At 38.7% G+C, this 19,722-nt stretch overlaps 2 protein-coding genes across 5 annotated transcripts in view; one reads left to right on the plus strand and one right to left on the minus strand.

Annotated features, from left to right (window-relative positions):
• Positions 1-5,086, plus strand: part of LOC119141447 (interleukin-31 receptor subunit alpha-like) — a 31,819-nt gene extending 26,733 nt beyond the window's left edge. Inside the window, exon 15 of the mRNA XM_037373813.1 lies at positions 1,946-5,086. Within this exon, the coding sequence (XP_037229710.1) occupies positions 1,946-2,431 (486 nt within the window). The 3' untranslated portion in view covers positions 2,432-5,086. The remainder of the gene's footprint in view (positions 1-1,945) is intronic.
• Positions 5,087-13,816: 8,730 nt separating this feature from the next.
• Positions 13,817-19,722, minus strand: part of SREK1 (splicing regulatory glutamic acid and lysine rich protein 1) — a 40,139-nt gene continuing 34,233 nt past the window's right edge. For all 4 annotated transcript variants that reach the window (XM_037374574.1, XM_037374577.1, XM_037374576.1 and 1 more), the window contains one exon: positions 13,817-18,723. In XM_037374574.1, the coding sequence (XP_037230471.1) occupies positions 18,571-18,723 (153 nt within the window). In that variant the 3' untranslated portion in view covers positions 13,817-18,570. The remainder of the gene's footprint in view (positions 18,724-19,722) is intronic.

Below are 19,722 nucleotides of genomic sequence, written 5' to 3' on the forward strand. Positions count from 1 at the left end.
AAAACTTCTCAAAGGCAAAAAAAATAAGGAATCCAGTATATTCAGCATTTGGGGAAATTCAGCCTTAAAGAAAATGCAAGACCTGAAGCTGTTTCAATGTAATAATCTTGGGTGAAGTTGAATTGCAGGATAGAAGTTCAGCAAGAAAGGAGTAACTACCAGCCAAAATAACCTAACAGGTTCAAAGAATAATTTGTCATTGTGAAGCAGTGCAGGTAAAAAACATTGAAGTTGCATGTTATAGAAAGGACAAATGGGTTTTATGAACCAGAGTACCACTTCGACATAAATACATTAAAGCAAAATATACCTATTTAAAATGCATTTAACTGTGCCTGCAAAGGCAAAGCGATTATAAAGGGAAATAATGACTGTATTAGCCAAGTCTGGTAGACAAATACTGTAATGTTGATAACATGGCAGGAACAGAACTAACACATCAGATAAGGGTTTTGGGGAGAACAGGAAAAGCTCTGTGTGAGGAGACAGGACAATAAAGCAGTTACCAGATATGTTGTCTAGAAGTAACTTGATGTTATGAAGATTTCATGAAATGTAGAGAAAGGTATTCCCTGTAAAACAGAACCAAGGAATAAATCTTAGTGTATTGCGTGTTTTTATTCTATTTGTAGGTTGTTTCAACTGAACCCCATCAGGTTAGTTGAGCAATGTAGCAACTCTTGACAGAAACACACATACAGTCCAGATAGGTGCCAAGAAAATTTGTACTTTAAATCCAGACAGAGCATTCTCTACTGCAGTCTAAGGCAATGAAACATCCCATGGTACAGAGCAGCAGGCGCAAGTGGGGACACTCTCAATTCAGTCAGAACACAGAGGCCAGGAAAATGAACTATGGAAACTAATGTGGCCAGCCAGCCACCCCATCAGTGTCCTGTTCTTCATGTTTAGACAAGATTCTTCAGATATTCTCCTTCTTCACCTATTAGTGCCTCTTTCAGACAGAAGCTTACACAGAACTGATTTTAGATTTGGTAGGTGTAGAGTTCAGGCTCCCATTCATAATAAATATGATAATGGAGATACGTATCACACAGGTCTTCATTCAAAACAAGGCAAAAGCTGACCATCTAGAGGTGTCAACTCATCCCATTATCAAAGAAAAATTGAGATATTTTATCTGGGATTGCTGAGATTCCAAAGAACAACATGCTCCTTTCCAAGCCAGACCACAAGAAAGAAAATAAAAAACAATTTATACTTATTTATTTATTGCAACAAAAAAAACCCAACAACCATAATGTGTGAAACAAATTCAGAGCAACTGAAGAGGGGGGAGGGGGAAAAAGGTGGGGAGGAAGCTAACAGTTGTATCACCCTGTCCATAATTTTTAAAAAATTATGGCAAAAGTGGGCAAATGCAGCAGAGCAATCTAAATAGAAAAGAAGGGTGCTTGGTGTTGCAAACTATTCTCCATTTAATCATCCAGAATTTGCAAAAGCTGATAACCCAAGATACACTTAGATCACAACATGGCATTAAGTTGAATAACAAACTTTTTGCAGCAGCTGATACCCGAAGCTTAGTTGGCTGCTGTTCAACTCAAGCTGCTGCCTTTTTGTATTAGCACATTTGTTAAACTTTTTGAAAGCTGTGGGTCTCAGAACAGCACATCACAAAGCTTACATTATATCACCACTACATTTTGTCCCAAGCACACATAAAAACAAGAAAACCTTTGCTTAAATAGTATGGGAGAGGAGAAGATGAGCCTCTGAATTAAGGAAATAAGTATTTTCTTCCCTGTTTTTTTAAAAAAAATAAGATGAGATGAAATGCATTAGTTAGCATTATTATATAGGCAGGACCAGGTTGCCTGTCTCCTAGCTTTAGTCTTTTGTTATGTATTTCAGTAAATTGCTGAGTGCAATTAGCAGAGGTATGGTGCTAAAATTATTCTTTCTCCTTATTTTTGTCTTGCAGACTAGCTGGAAACCTGTTTCAAAGTCGCTGCTTCAGGCCCTGTCAGACAATGATACCACCAGCCTTTATGTCATAGAGCATGAGTCAAAGGCTTCTTTGAAGCTAGACCTCTTCACAGGTGGTGGAGAAGACAGCAAGTGTGACACTTGCCAGTCAGAAGAACCTAGCAATAACACAGACATAAGCCTAAGGCATGAAGAAATCCCTGAAGAAGCAGTTACAAGTGAAGAAGAAGGAATCATTTCCATTACAGTACCACTTTTGAGTGACTACACCAGCATGGAGTTCAGCCAGAAAGCCCTGATGAGTCTGACCGTGAAGGTGCCTGCAAAGGCTGCTCATCCCAATCTGGAAATGGAGCTAGGCAGTAAGCCAGCACAAACTGTGCATCAGGTTTTGTTTGCTTCCCAAGACTATCTCAAGCAAAGCCAGGTAGTGCTTTTGCCATCTGGACCAGCTGTCATGGGACAAGTGAATTCAAACTGAAGCATCTTTGTAATTGCCCATACCATAAAAGCAAGTTCCAAAACCCCTGATGCTTAAATGGAGCCGTTTGGACCATATAGAACAGTGAGCTTGTGACAATAGTTAGTCTGTACTCAATAAGGTTCCTTGGTGGACTAGATCAATGCTATAATTATGTTAGCTATTTCACTACAGTCGCTCTCTGTAAAGACCTACTGTCCTCACACAGGCAAAACTTTCAGGGAACTGTATGGAAAACCTTCTGGTAGGGTACCTCCTGCTAGGTGCTTAGTCCCAGGGTGCTCAGGAAGCCAGTTCAAGGCTTCTGCTCTAAGTACAATGTTGTTCTGGTCATCAGGGGAGTTCTCTAATCACTGTGGTCAGTTTAAGACCTGATTTTCAGAACTGGTAAGTTCTTCAGTAGAAATTCCAGCAAAAGCGTCTATCACTCCAAAGAAGCTTTTCAGCTGGTCAAAGCTGGCCTAACAAAAGAGTGAAAAGCCTTGCATTTAGGAATAGAAAATTATGCTTCTCCATATACGTAAAGCACCATTAAGTGCTTTATGTCTTAGATATTTACACCTTTATTCATCATAGACGAATAGTGCTGTGTAAATTAAGATGGTAGTAAGTATCATTACTAGCACTGGGGTGTTTTTTTTTACTCGCATTAAAATAAGGCTATTTCTTCCTACATTTATCTATGCAAAGCTTGCACAGAGGAGGAGTCATTGGAATGCAGGGCATAAAAGGGTCTTCCATAATATGCTCTCTCTGTTACTCCATTATGTATCTCCATGGTGCAAGGAGTCTGAACTGGTTTTCCAGCTTGCAGCAGCTTCTCACCCATGAACTCTGTAGGCATTAATGGTTTGCAGTTATTGTAGATGACCCAGTTTATTGTGGTTGTCTCTAGTTGAAGGGGCATTTCATTAAAATTATTTTGTTGAGAAAGAAATTGGTCAGCTGTACCAAAAGCACCAGAGGCTTCTTAGGCATCTTTCAAAATTCTCTCATTTAGAGAGAAGGGTGTTTCACATTTATACAAATATTTCTATGCATATTAGGCAGTATGAGTTATAGAATAGCCATGCTTACAAAAACCTCAAATTTCATATCCCCCACTTGACTGATTTAGTGAGGCCCCATAACAAAACCAGTTTTATTAGTTTTCCTTATTTATAGTCACCCTCTCTTTACTTATATCTCTTTATGTCTGTTGGGGCTGGCAGGAACCAACCTGTGTTTCACTGGTTTTTAAAGTTTCACATTATTTTTTCTTAGCACTTAAAACGTACTGTTTTGCCACAAAGCAATGTACACATTACCTACCACTCACCCTTGTTACGTCTGCTCATTGAAAGAAGAGGTAATAGGAGCAACTCTCCATACCACCTCAAAGGTCTAAGCAGTCTTTTAAATCTCTTTCTTTGTTTTTATAACTTTGATCAGGTGACTTTGCCTGATTTGAATTTGGGAGAACACAAATGATCCCGCTATTAGCGGAGCTGTTGCTACTTGCAATGTCTAGTAGAGGGGTTGAAATGAAAACCTGTTATGGACAATGAGGTCCTCAAATGTTATAAAATCATTATCAAGCAGTCACGTGAACACAGCCTAATTTGTCCGTTTCCAAAATATGAGAAATATCCATGCTTCTTGCTTATAGTATTTCTTCCATTTCTGGTCAGAGCAACTTGTTTTACTGGTGCAGTTGGTACCTTCAATAACTTACTCATCCCTGTAAACATTGAATTATTTTTTTCTTACTCTGTGCCTCCCAAACCAGTACATATTATTATGTTACATATAAAGTATAAAGTAAACACGTAGACTCAAACCAATAGCTTGTGAGCAATTTCAGTGTATGAAGCAGCCTTCAAATGCGAAACTCAAAAGACAGTTTTGGGCTTTTGACCCAGTGAGGATTGCTCTCATGATGTTAGCCATTGCCTGACATTTTGCTAAAGAAAAACCACTTATCAGGCCAGAAGAATTTCCCTAAAAGTATACATGGGCCTATTTGCCTCAAATAGAAGGGATGTATATACTCCACTTTCAGTTATAAAGCTCACAGTATAATTAATTCTTAGTTGATCTCATTAGAGCAATACTATACTCACTATTTGTATAACGGCTATAAACTGTACATTTGGGAGAAGGAGAGATACATAGAAAACCCTGGTATGAAGATTAAATATAAATGAAGAACTCATCCATCATGATGTATCCTTTGAGAGCAAAGAAAGAAAACTTTATGTGGAGTGAAAAAGAGTACACTTGCTAGACAGTTTCACCTAGACAAGGATGAGGCTTTGGTGGAATAATGTACCTACTCAGGGCCATGGACCTAGGAGATGCGTAGTGCTCAGGTCTTCAGATTAGGGACAACTAGGGTTTTGTGGCTTGGTTGCTTGGGTTTTGTTTGGTTCTTTTTGGGGGATTTTTACTTCAGTTGAAAGGGACCTACAACTGACCTCTTCAGGCAGTTTGAAAAACTGTGCACTTATACAGATGTATGATGACTGCAGAAGCCTACCTCTACTAATAAACATGTAAGATACTTCATGTGCTATAGTACTGTTCAAGTGGTTTCAGTAGTGTTCTTATCTTCAGTATTCCTGATTTTGATATATGTTATATTAGGAGTGAAATTGCAAATATGAAGGCTCAGGACCATATAAGCCAAAGCATTTTTTAATATTTTTTTCCTTTTCTTTTCCCAGTCAGCATAGGTCTAGATGATGACTGTTAGCATTATGGCAATTTAGACACTGTAAAAGCTTAGACACTTAACCGTAGGCCTGGAGGCACATAAGCATAGTGATTTATAGTATGCAGTATTATACTGCAGGATTACAGTGTTTTAGTACTTTATATTTACAGAGACAGTCTCTAACATGGCCTCTAAAAACATGCATAAAGCAGTTAGTAGATACCTCTTTTTTTCTGGTATCCACAGTAGATATTTTTTCTTGCATACTTTATTGTAGTATGGACACAGAAACATGGGGGTTTTACACTTTTTTTTCTCTTTACACTTAAGGTCAGACTACAGTGCAGTAGCTAGATAGCACTGAAAATTATCACAGTGTTTCAGAGACAAGAAAAACAGCTACTCAGCCTGGAACAGGAGACTGCAGCGACCACAATATTCCAGAACTTTTTTTCACTACCAAATAGAATAATAGTAACTACAGAGTATCTACAAATCCCCTAAAAACCTACACCTTTCAGGTACTTTGGCAACCTTAAAAGCCACCTTTATAGGACAATGGCACCTGCATTTGAGCAGAGTCTTCTTGAAAGCTGAGAGCATAGGGACATCCTGTCAATCTGAGTCAACCCCAGTTACTGCTACAAAAATTGAAAAATAATGAAGCACTTCATAAAGCCTTCTAACTGCAGAAGGTCATTGTCTCAGAGCACTTGACTCTGTGGCACAGGCTCTTGGTTTTCCTGTATCTCTCTGTCTTGATGGCACCCTGTGACTGCTGCCCGAATGATGTTAACTGTGTTCTGGTACTGTGTTGATGGGATCCGTAGGAACATGGGGAATAAAATTTGGGACAGCTTACATTGGCCGCTTCTGAGCGCTGCTTACAGAAGACTGCTGCTAAGACAAATCTCTCCATGCCAATGCAAGGGAATAATATTATCCCCACAACTATTTGGTTTCTGCAGCAGAAGCACCAGTTTGATTAATAAAACTGAAAACAACCTGCCATGCTAGAAATGGTTGTTCACATCGTCCATCCTCAGAGATCCCTTCAGTTCTTTATAGAATCATAAAATAGAATCACAGGATTGTTTAGGTTGGCAAAGACCTTTCAGACCATTGAGTCCAACCACAGACGTAACACTGCCAAGTCCATCACCAAACCATGTCCTGAAGATGCCACATCTACACATAATCTGAATACCTCCAGGGATGGTGGTTCCACCACCTCCCTGAGCAGCCTCTTCCAATGCTTCACCACCCTTTCAGAGAAGAAATTTTTCCTAACATCCAACCTAATCCTCCATTGGTGCAACTTGAGGCCATTTCCTCTCATCCTATCACTTGTATGTGTGGGAAGAAACAGAGACTCACCTCACTACAACGCCCAACTCCCTCTTAGGCAGCTGTAGGGAGCGATAAGGTCCCCCCTCAGTCTCCTCCTCTCCAGGCTGAACACCCCCAGTTCCCTCAGCTGCTTCTCACAAGACTTGTGCTCTAACTTCCTCGCACAAAGCCTTCTCTGGTCCAGGGCAGAAATCTGGATTTTTTGAAGTGGCAGACACAGGCAGGACAGAGGACAATCCTGAGGAATGACAGGTACAGCAGCAGCCAGTGCTGCCAGGGGACTCCTGATGAAATGGGCTCAGGTCCTTACTGGAGGCACTGGAGCCTAGGCAGGCTGGAGAGTACTAGACATGCTACTCTACCTGAAAAATTGTAGGCTGCAGCCAGTTTTCGGTAGGTTGCTAGTATGGAAATGGGTAGCAGAACCATAAAGCTCTTACGGGTATTCTCTGACCTTTCCCAAGCAGTAACTGCTACTGTTGAATTTTGCTGGCAGTGGTTCATGTCCAGGTACTCAGCTATCAGCACCAACCTTCACCTTTCTTGTGACTTGTAATTAGATAACCATTCTGGCATTCATTTCAAGTGTGTAGTTACTGGGTGTCACCAGGATTAGGATCCATAAGGCTCAGTAATCCCCTTTTGGTACAACACCTGCGGCTGTGTGTTCGGTATCTGGGTGGCTTTGGTGAGTTACATCCATCCTGAAATGAATGTGGCCACTTTGACTTCTGTGCGTTACATTCCAGTGCTACATACCCACTTCTGGAGAGGAGGCTGCCTGTGATTCTGCAATTTTTGGTTATCGTAGCTATGTCAAACCAGTTGTAATTGCCAAGGCCCATACAACGTACATAACTGAGCTGCTTATCCAGGCCACAGACTGTATTGTAGCTTCTCAACACCACGTGGGTTAGTACCTCACAGCTAAAAAGGAAATAGCACACAGTCACAGTAAAGTTCTAATTTGTTTTCTCCGGTTATGCTGGATCATACAAATGTCCTTCCAATGCTATAGAGCATTAATGTAAAAGGTAGGAAAAAATTTAAACGGTATACACTGGCTCAATGAAAATTAGCATGCTAGTAAAGCATGCTAGGGAAAGATAAAAATTTCCACTACTTCAAAAGAGATTTTGCAGATGCTGAGAAAAGCCCTGGCTCCAACATCAGTTAAAGTGCAATCCAATGGTGCATGAACCTGTTCACCCTGTTTCAGTATTCATTCAACTTCGGTCAGAAGACTCTCAGGATTTTGTAAAATGTACGTAAGAAAAGCAAATTATGACAGTATGTTTAAATTCACCATATATAGGCCATATCTCTGTTGGAATTATTAAGGAGCCTTCAATTCTAAAAAGGATTGTATGTGTGTTCATAAACACATTATACAATTGCTTTGATGCTATTTGCTGTAAGATAGTTTCTTACTCTCACATTTCTTTGAACACCAGTTTCTCCTCTCTGTTTCTGTATTTGTGTAACTGAAGTTGCAGGGTTGCAGCAAACTTCAAATCCTGTGTCCATCAAATACTTTATTGGCAAATAGTCTATTTTGTTTGTAATACTGTAAGTGACTCAGTTTCAGCTCTCCAGATCTGATGAAAACGTGTGCTAATCCTAGCCCATGGAGAAGCAACACTGCAGAACCAGTTACTAGAGTAACAGAATAGTAAGTTTCCAACTTCTAAGGACAGCTGTGTTTTGGTTTGGTTTTGGGGGTTTCATTTTAGTACTGGTTTGGTTATGGAAAGCTTACAGGAACAAAAGGGAAGGTTTGGATGGAAAGAACAAGTTGACTGACAGAGTTCCAGGCACTAGGAACAAAATGGAAGATACACAGTTTATTTTTTCCTTACACCCTTACACTTGAATAGTCTGTCTTTCTAGCAGTCACGGTACAGCTTGGACCTGGAAGCAGCCCAGTACTGCCCACCAGCACCATGGTGCTCTGCCCAGTGCTGTATCGGCAACACCCAACCTTACAGGTCCCACCTCTTTTCTGTGCTGGCAAAACTCTCCTTGCAGTCATAGGTTGAGTACGGACTACAGAGTTTGGACTGACTTAATTTTCTCTTGATTTAGTTTAAATAAAAACACCTTCCTGCTCCCAAGCATTTTCAGTTACCTTTTCCCACCCAAAAGAAACAGGTCAAATACATGTTGTCAGCTGATTAGCTGCATGTCATTAAATGCAAACCTCCAACACACATCGGCTTTAGCGTTGGTCTAAGGCACCAGGGAATGAACTGGGCATGCCCTCAAAGTCAAAATGAAGCTGTTTCAGGGATGACTAAAAAGGGCCTGTAGCCCATACACAGAGCATCTCCTACTTATTTATTAATAGGTACATCACATTCCAGTGCATTTTAGCAGATTCCTACTGCATTAGGGTACTAAAATAGCAGTGATAAGGTACTAAAAATAGCAGTGCTTTGCAGTAGGCATGTAATGAAGCCAGCAGCACGCTAAATATGCAGTGTTTCAAACAGTATCTGAAAGGCTACTGCGACAGGGGCTGCTGCAGCACCGAGTGTCATTCTGCAGTGCAGCACAGCCGAACTTCTGGAAGAAGATGCTCTTCCTACACCAGTTATCACACTTGGACTTTTTGAAATTCCACGGCAGATTCTGGTTGGAACGTTTCCATTTCTCTTGCTATAATTCCTTCAACAAGCCTTAAGGAGCCTGACGTTTCTCGGAGATTTTTCTCTCAGGACATATAACCAGCCTGTGCTCTCAGCAATAAAGGGCATCACTTTCAGAATGAGATATTGGTATAGCAAATCCCAGACTGCAATTTGCAGTCTTGGTAAGTGATACACAGAACGATATTAAAAAAAGGAAGGTTTCCAGGTACTGATTCAAAGTGTTGTGCTGGAAAGGGTGTATTGTCAACAGTAGCACATTGATCCAAAAGCAAGAACAGCACAAACCGTCTAGAAAGCTGGTGTTAAAGGTTATCAAATCACAGTGGTAAAGTTTCTGTATAAGGCCAAAATCAGCATCCTGCCCTAGTGCCCATCTAACAGCAGGGCCCCGTTGCAAACTACTTCCACCCCTCTGCCTCACATTGCAGCTAACCTGCTTCCACGCACGCAGTACTCTTCAACCAGTGCAGACATTCATCCTTCACGATTCACACATCTGGTCTTCCACTCCATCTCAAAGTTACAGCAACCCATAGTTCATAGCACACAAGTTCACACTTTCCTAACACAAAAAGGAATGGGGAGATGCATCGTACGCAGTTGTCAGCCCCCACCCCCAAGCCCAAAGCCCCCCCTCCACCCAAATGTTGTCACAGCTTGCAGTCAGCTAGCCACCAAGCAACAGCAACAGTTTACATGGTATAGAGTAATCATATTATCACAGCCAGGTATGTTTGACCACTAATGTTAGGCATTTCACATCTTTTGTGTGTGCCTGGATGTCAAAAGATGAAGAACAGTGGAGCTGGCACGCTCAGACTGTTACTCACCTCTTCATGCTTTTCTGAACTTGGGGGAGGCAGTGAACAGGAATGATGCTTGACTGACTTTATAAAAGTTCTTAAGAACTATGATCTGGAATGTGGTGACACAAGTCGAGGCGGACTGAAAAAAACACTGTGTCTGCGTGGCTGGGTTCGGACAAAATGGCCTTTATTGTTTATACAAACTATTTATATATCTTAGACAGTGCGGGTGTCAGACCCTGACAGGTTTTTGTGTCCTTCTTCTGGCTTGCTATTTGCTGTTGCTGTAGGTGCCCGTGTGCTGCGGTTCTAAGTTCTGGTTCTTCTCATCCTGTTTACATACCTGACAATTTGTGGCTGTCTTAAAGGTACACGGCTAAGTCTTTGAGGTCAACTAAATTATCTGCAGACCCGCTGCAGACCCCAACACTGGAAGGCTCATACAGCCTCTAAAATAATATTTTTTGCCTTTATGCTCTTGATAGCTCTCTATTCATCCCTATCAATGAAGAGCATAAAGGCAATTTATCTTACAGGCAGAGGATGATACAAAAGCCATGAAACATGATCACTTCCAAAGGGATGTACTACTCTTTCCAAATGCAGTTATGAGCTACTAATGCAATACTTACACATCTGACAGAAGAAAAGAAAGTTTTTCAATAAAAGAAGCAGGATTTCTGTGTTTTATTATCACCTACTGAATTACTACAGTCCTTAGAAACTATAAATTACCCCAGGTAAAAATGATCAAAGGGAATCTGATTTGTTAAGAGTGAATTAACTTACATAATACTTGGCTACCATCTCTCACTTCGCCATAACAGCACGGTAAATGCCCGTTTCTAATGAATTCAGTGCAATGCAATGACCAAGGTCTAGCACTTTCTTCCATCAAAAGATTCTGAAGTATACTTTAAACTAATAAACTCAGCATTGCCACACTTGAACAAAGCAACTATTGTAAGGCCCATTATAAAATTAGCAGAGTGAAGAGCAGAGTATTTTAGTGTCTTACTGCATGCCTCACGTCACCTGAGAAATGGCGCTATAAAGCAGTCTCCAGCTTTCCCAGGCTCACACCATCGGTGTACAGCTGTCATCTTTCCATCCTCTTTGGAGATTAAGCAACAGAATAAACATCACAACTCTAAGGATCTTTAACAGATCAAAGGATCTTCTTGCTGTTACAAATTAAACTTGGGATGGATGAAATAAGACCTTCTAATTAACATCATAAATATCCCATTGTAGACACCGGCCCCTCTTCTCTGCATCCCAATAAACTCTTTAATAATGTATCTACCCCAAATCTCCCCTGGCTAGAGGAGAATTTAACTGGGCACACCAAAACAAACCAAAAAGCACCTCATGTTTGTTCCTGGTTAATATATACCATCTCCTAACACCTGTCGATATGTTGTGTATTACAGTCCATTCAGAAATACCGATCCCTTAGCTTGAGGCTGATATGTAACACAGGTTCGGATGACCTACAGCACAGTTCAGACAAGTCTAGTCCTTACTAGATACCTAGCCTTGACAAGGCCAGGCAGGATGACTGGGATGCATGAGTTGAATACGTGTGAAGAAAACACTGAGCTAACAGAAAGAAAAGTATTAAGACTTATTAAAGGAGTCACAGTAAAATGAGTATCCCCTTAAAACTGAACAAAGCAGAGGAACAATCGTGGAAAAGGTCACCTCACCACAGTAAGACACAAATCTGATGAAAACAGGTGATTATAAATTTGTTTAATGTTTACTTTTCATGGACCAATGCATTTGAACTTCTAAATCCAGTAATTTGAATCAACCCTTTAAAATATTACACTTCAGTAAAAATTAAAGGGTTTTTTTAGGTTTTGTCTTTAAAAAGTTTTGTGGGGAGAAAAACAGGAACAGCACAGCCTTCCCCAGGTTTGATACTAAAGCAGCACACCTAACAAAAGACTAGTACTACCACATGTTTGCCTGTTGCCTTAAAACAAGTAGGCAGAACAAACCATGCACACAAAAAACCTTGATTTTAAGACCGTCACTTTTTAACTCAGTTTTCAGTCCCCTCCTCTAAAAATAATTTATTTTTAATGAGTAATTACTTAAGGAAATTAGGTAGTACATAATACAAATAGGTAATATATTATTTTGAACTATTGCTAAGACATCTCAATATATTTCTCAAATCTGTTTTTCCCTGCATTCACATTCAGAGGAGTAGCACAGTGAAATGCAGTTATACAGACCACACATGGGCTGATCAGTAGCAGCTGACCCAGCCACAATCCTCATCAGACATGACTGCTCTCAAAATTCACAGGATCCCTACTGAGCTAGGGGAGGTCCGTTAGGAAGCACATCTCAAACTTTTACCCCTTAATCATCGCTGTTTATCTATATTCTTACACATTACACAAAGCAATAGAGAAGCTTAAGCACTGAAAACAGTGACTTTTAATATGAAAATCTCCATGATGATAAATTGACATATACCATTAATGTCAGAAGCTCTGCATGAACTCCAGATCCTATGTAAAAAAGAAAACCAAACAAAAAAAACCCCCAAACTCCACCCCACCCCCCACCAACAAGGAATTTTGACATACACTTCTATACAGCCACATTTACTAACCCACTGGAAGTGACAAGCTCTCCTTGGTGGAACTATGGTGGTTCTCTCTGGAGAAGAAAATCCCCTGCTCAGCCAGGGGACTGGGAAACCTTTTTTGCAACTGAGCTGTGATGATACAGTCAATTACTTAACCCCTTAGCACCCTTCCTGCAATGTTCTTGTCAGTATCAGGCAACAAACTTAGTCACAAAGCATTTGACTCTCTGGGGCAGAGGTAGTGGTTTGTTTTTTTTTAAAAAAAAAAGCTTCACACTCCTTTTTGCTGTATGTCATTCAAATTTAGTGGAAGTGAGTTTATGAGACCATTGGAACTTTGGGACATTGTTGATTTACAACAATAACAACATCATAGCATCTGACATTTCTTTACTTGTACCATTTCATAGTTGCTTCATTAATGCAAAAATATACTCCATCAACATGGAACAAGTCTGGTTAACTGTTTACTAAACTGAGAATACATACTTTATTACCAGAAGTATCTAATTTAGAGAAGAGAAATAATATTTTTGCTCCTACAGTGCTTAGGTTCCCCAAGTATATCTGAACCCAAACTGTGCTAGACACTCTATAGAACAGATTAGTCATAGCTCCTGTACTAGGGGAAAAATACCAGAAAGGATCTGCTGAAACACCACCTAAACAGTGCATGTCACATTCTCTCTTGATGTTTCCAGAGCAGATCACTCATTCCTTATGAAAATCATGTATTTATGATGTACCATTTTCTAAGTGGCCCATGACTTACTCATCAACACAGCAGTAGTTCTGAATCTTTGCACTAAGAACAGTTTTATTGAGTAGAGCAACAACTACTTTTAAGAAAGCTACTTGACTGGCAGCCTCATTAATGACATCAAGGACTGAATGAAAGGAAGATTAAATTATTCTTTTCCCATTGCTGGTAAGTCTTTCAGGTCAAAAAAGACAAATGTAACCTTTTCAATGGGAGAACAATAATTTTATTAACAAGATTAGTATGGAGCATACTTTGTACACCAAAAATCCCTAATCTTGTGTCAAAGTTGGCACTGTATTTCCAGAAGAAAATATATAAACAGCTAATTTTTGCTGTCCTTGTTCTCCTGTATAAAGCTTAACACTCCAAGTGTCACTAATTAAAAAAAACCCAAATAATTGAAAAATAAAGTTCACCGATAGCTCCTCAACTGTAGTATTTACTTTAACACTTCAGTTCTGTATTGTTTGAGTTGTGTCTCCTCAAATAAGGGGGAAAGGAGCTGCTCCATGTATTGTCAGACAAGTTTATTATGCTGTTTTATATTGAAAAGAATACAGAAGAAATCCCCATATTAATGTGCTCAGATCCAGCAATAGGACTTGCCTACAAATGAAACACTCTTGAATTTGAAATAAACACTGCATGCAAAGACATTTTTTAAAAGTTTTAAATTGAACACAATTGAAAGTGTATTTCTCGTACATAAAAAAATTTCCCTTTTGTACAGTGTTTTTATTATTTTAATTATACTTTTCAACATATAAAAATAAACCTAACATACAGGCTGAAAACTCTTTTTCTGTTTACATATTAGCAAATAAAATTAAGTTTTAGATTCTCTTTAGGTAATAATGGTACCTACAAACTTCAACTGTCCACACTCCAATCTCTGGTGAAAAAAAAACATCTCCCTGAACTAACTGCCTACTGATTTACATTATTTCAGCCATTTACAGATCCCAGCATTTGTGCCACTAAGCCCAATTCTCACTTCTAAAATTATGACAACACCAAAGGCATAACAGACTGCTACAAAACTGAAAGTACCACCAAGTGGCAGGCAGGAAGCATAATACGCTCCAGTTTGCAAGTCCTTGTTCAGAATTCATGTCCTTAAGATTTTTTGTTTTACCATTATAATGCAATTTTCATGCTAACATTTACAAAATTCAAGCTGGTTTTTATCTTTTTTTTTTCCTCAAGTGAATGGCTACCAAAATTGAAATACATGAACTCTAACTTTGTTTCATTACAAACTAAGAAAAAGACAGTGATGCAGAGATGCTTCAGACCTAAAAGTTGAAGATACATACATCATTATGGCATCACTGCTTGCAACGGTCACACACATGAATGAAAAAGGTAAGGCAGCTATAAGGACAGGTATGAAGTATACAGTAACTTGTATCATACAAAGCAGCCTTTACTAAGGAAGAGATAGCTTTTGACCAAAAGAAAATCACAGAAATCCCTAAATCTGCTAACTTACAAAGTATCAGTACGAGCTAAGGGGAACATAGAGAAACTACCATGTAACAAACAGAGTTGCAGTGTTTCAAAGTAATTTCAGGTATTGCCTTAGAGGTAACTGGGCCAGAGAACACTAGCAAGCAATGCAAAGCATGCTAAACTACAGAATTTACCTACTTTCCAGAAGAATAAACACACTCAAGCGGCCACAGCTCATTTCAGAAACCAAGCTGTGCATCGGTTGCTGTTGTTAACCAGCTAATGTAAAGCTAGTTCAGGTGAACCTATCCGAAATCACCATCAAAAAAATGAGCAAGTGACTAACAAGTAAGCAGAAGCCACATCTCACCGATTTCTCAGGTATTCTTCAGATGTTTCTAGTTTCCAACTGAAGTGCTTTTTCCCTCTCTTATTTCTAATTCTGAAATATGAAAACCAGTATTTTTTTACATACCACACTATCACTGTTTGCAAACAAAATTTCACGCCTCACACCTGTGTAAACCTATTGACTTTGATGAACTGATGTCACAATCACCTCTGTTTTAAGCTTGGAATCCTGCTTCATCTGCTAGCAACTGTCTTCTGCTACCTTCTTTCAAAATCCAAAGAAAAATCCTATCTGTTATCCAGAAACAATGTTGTGAAATAACTGGTCACTAATGGAAGCTTGCACATACGTGCTTCACATGGTCTGAGCAAAGTGGCACTATATCATCACTTTTCTTAGCAATTACAAGTCACAACATTTTCAAACAAAAGCTGACTCAAAATTATATTTAAAACAATAGAGCAATCACAAACTACACTGTTCTCAAAACCTCCACTCAGCTGAATCTCATAAAGTGCAAACCCAAATAATCTGATGTGGCAGCTTAGCACGCAAACATGTTAACGATGAAGGCAATAGACATCCGGTGGAAGATGGACACATTTAACAGATGATGTACACAATCCTGTTGGAGGAAGCAGGAACTTCATTACTGTGCTACACCACCAGCTTAAAAATGAGCTACCCTCTGAAGAGACAGGGATTTTACAGAATAGTAGATCCCTAGGAGTGGCTTTTTAGGAAGAGGGGAACTGTAAAACACCTAATATGAATAGACAGAACTTAAGTACCTCCCAGACCTGCAAAAGCAAAACCAGAAAATACAGCATTTCTAAGAAAATAAGACTAAAGGTGGGGAGAAGTGTGTGTTTGACGGGTTTGTTGTTTGGGGTTTTTTTGCCTTCTTAAAAAAGAAACAAAACTTTTTGTAAGGGAACCATTAATTTACACACAACATAACAAGGTGCTGCATATGGATTTACACTTGTGATACGTTAGCCGGCACGGCTGCCATCCTTACCTAAATCTCCAAAGGCATGTTTCTTAGCTAACTGTACACAACCCTTTACATATTCAGTAACTGACATAATAGAGCCATGCAATTTCAGGAAAACAGAACTCCAGAAATCAAACTAGTTTCAGCTGAAACACGATACACTGCAAGAATTCTAACTCCTCTCAAAGGAGAAACTAAAGTTTTTCAAAGAAATAATACATGTATATTTTCACTGGTATCCACATTTCAAATCAAAGAAGCTGCGTGAATAAGACCAAATCAACTAAAAATATTCCTTTAATAAGTATGTACCAGCAGAAACTTCCCTCTAAAATACTTAATTTTATTAGTGAAATGGTACCAAAGATAACAAGTATACAAACAATCTCTTTGCTCTATGCTACTTACACATCATAAATAAGACAGCTGTTGTTGCGAGACACAATCCTTCACAGTCTTCCTGTAAGCATACAGATTTGTCATTCTTTTATCAGAATAAGCTGTTTACCAGCCCACAGCATGTGGCTTAAACATCACAAAAATGACTGTCTATACTTTACATGGTAAAGCATTTCCTATAGTCTTAAATGTACACAGTGGCAAGAACATTAAATCCTATTGAAAATGAAGAGTAATTAAGCAGCTTCACAATCAAACTGGGTTTCATTACCTTAGGAATTGGGCAAATTTTTCATCCCCTGTAACAGGCTTTTTTTTTTTTTTTTTAAAGAATTAACTATGCAAAGGAAAAGAAAAACAAACTGAAAGCAAATAGCCAAACTGCTATTGTTTGCTTCTTTTTTTTTAACTCAAAGAAATAACTCTTCCCATGAGGTAAGGCAATTAAGTCATTTGATTGTATTAAGTTGTATTAAAAATAATCTACTCAATTTTAGGTATAAGTAAGTGTTAAACGTATGACTCTTAAGAAATATCATGTAACCAACTAAATTCATTCAGAGAACACAAGCCATGTTTTACCTTGACAAAAATATTTGCTTTGTCACTCTCTTCTTACATGCTTTCTCCCCAGAGAATGAAAAAAGAATCTCTACCATATAATTCCTGTGTAAATTAGAACTTTTTACCCCAAATTATTTATCCCCCCTTCTTTGCATACAATTCCTTTTATATCACCCAACAGGTATCAGAGATGATGATGAAGAGGTAACAATTAAGGCCATCCAAATGTAGATTAAATGTCTAAAGGGCTGTCTTTGATGTAGGTGATCAGAAATGCTTTGTATTCAGCTACTACTTTTGTACAGTAGTGGTCCCCAAATCGCATCTTTGCTTTTTCCTATAAATCTTTCCTAAAAATAAAAAGTAAAAATGGAACTTCAGTATTTTAACAAGTGAATCAAACAACTGTTCTGACAAATCACTTGCATTCTTGTCTACAGTATGTTGATGGCAAAATAGCAACAGAGGTCATGTAAGATCTAGCTGAAAATGAGTAATAGCACAGATATTTCTAGAAAATACCACATTTTAAGAAGGCACTAAAGCTTCTGCTTGTGCTCCCATATTCTTTTAAACAAATCAAAAAAACAATTGTTTTCATAACGGCACCTGTACTATTTGCAGCTGAACAGACACACTGCAGTACGGCTTAAAACCAAGATGTAAGTTCTGATAATATCATACAGATATGCTCACTTCTGGAAGGACGAAAGAAAACAACAAAACAAAACAGCCCTAAAATAACCCACTAAGCTAAACTATTATCCAAAACATGGCAATATTCCTTTTATGAACAGAAAAGTAGCATGCATTGTTCAAATACTTGAAAAGAAATATTAATTTTAGGGGTATTAGTAAGGATTTTTTTTAAATAATAAACCCCAAGAATCTCAAGCATTGAGCAAATAAAAAAAACATACTAGCCAGTGGGTATTTAACGCAAGAACCATAAAACTGTGTTTACGTTTAAGAACTTAACTTTCCTTTGAATTGTCATTTACAATGAACAAAAGTGTGTATATTTATGCACCATTTCCAAGCACATCAAACAGTACACATTGAAGATTTTTGTGGATTTTTAACCCACAATGTAAAACAATACAAAATTCATCAACAAGCAGTATTTGAAACAACCTTCAATGCATATCTTCAGCTTTTTTTGGGGTAGTACAGGTTTACATCTTTCAGTTTCTACTTAATTGTAACAGCTTATGGCAGAACTTAACACAAATCATTTTACAAATTAAGTACAGCCATCATGGAAATGCATGGGTTTTCAGAGATGAATAGTTCTGATGGCATCTGCCTTTTCATGGTATAACTACTGGTCCGTGCTCTCTCGCTTTACAGCAAGAAGACAACAAAGCTATCACAAGAATTGGAAGAGCTACTAGTATTATCAACATGTTCAGGTTGATTGCTTTGACATTTTCTTCCTCATTCTGGGAAATAAAAAGCTTTGGATTTCATTCCTTAGTTGAATCAGAGGTCCATTCTTTGCTTTAAACCACTTGCATTTTAATTGAGAGGTTTTCTTCATTTGGTTGACAGTTTCCATTCTGTTGTAGTTTGACTTCATCTGTCCTTTGTGTACCTCTGTTGTCTACTTCCTTGTCAGTTTCTGAATTCTGATCCTCTTTAGTGTGATCTTTGTCCTACCAAAGATAAAATCATTTTACAAAAAAATCATATTCTTAGCATTATAGGGTACGATTATCTTGGTCCATACCACTCTTCCCCAACTCTTCAACTTTACCCCTGTAGAGTCCAATTGTTGGAAGAAGGGTTCGCCGGAGTCAAGAAGACGCTCAATGTGAGTTATGCATCTTGCTCAACTTCATTAGTTTCTAACACTACTTGTATAGAACCCATACACATGCATATTCGTAAAGCAGAAATATAATTGGTTAGCAGTCTCTAAACGCGCACGGTTCTCACACCCCTAATTATCATGACTAAAATAAGCATTCCATCCATGTAGCTAATTGTGTTGCTGTGCTGCAGCCTTGTAGTTTGTTAGTCCCTATTTTCCCATACCGGTCCCTATCTTTCTTGGCCCTGCACCTGCTTTGCCAGCAGCTGTAGCTTGTTACAGCCACGGCCTGTTGGCACAACATAATTACTTGGCCTCAGGATTCAAGAATAGCTCAAGGCTGCCTTTCTTGTTAACTTCAGCGCAGCAACTTCAGTACAATTCTGATTACAGGCCTATTCTAATACCAGGCCTGGATTGTGCAGATCTTCAGAGATTCTAAGGCCATGCTTCTGCAGCCATTCTTCTGCATCCAATAGGCAGACCAGAACTAAAGCAACGAGGGAGAGGCTAAACTGCAGTGAAAGTTCATTTTAAAAATAATCTTTTCAGCTTGACAACTAAGCTGTCCCTGAACTCTGCTCCTTAGTTACACAATTTGCTGCCAGTAAAGTCCTAGCGTATGACACAGAACGGGAAAAAGAAACCAAAACAAAGTGTTTCCATAACCTATTCACACACCTATTTTGTATCCTATAGATACAAGAAAGTTTAAACACAGGGGCTTATCAAACTGGCCCACTAACACCAACTGGAAGTCTCCAACTGATAAAACCCAAATGGTAGTAATTTCATAAGGAAAATGAGAGAAAAAAGAAGGGAAGAGGAAAAAAAAAGAAAA

Source organism: Falco rusticolus, chromosome Z (assembly GCF_015220075.1).
Source record: "Falco rusticolus isolate bFalRus1 chromosome Z, bFalRus1.pri, whole genome shotgun sequence".
In the NCBI taxonomy this organism is placed as follows: domain Eukaryota; kingdom Metazoa; phylum Chordata; class Aves; order Falconiformes; family Falconidae; genus Falco; species Falco rusticolus.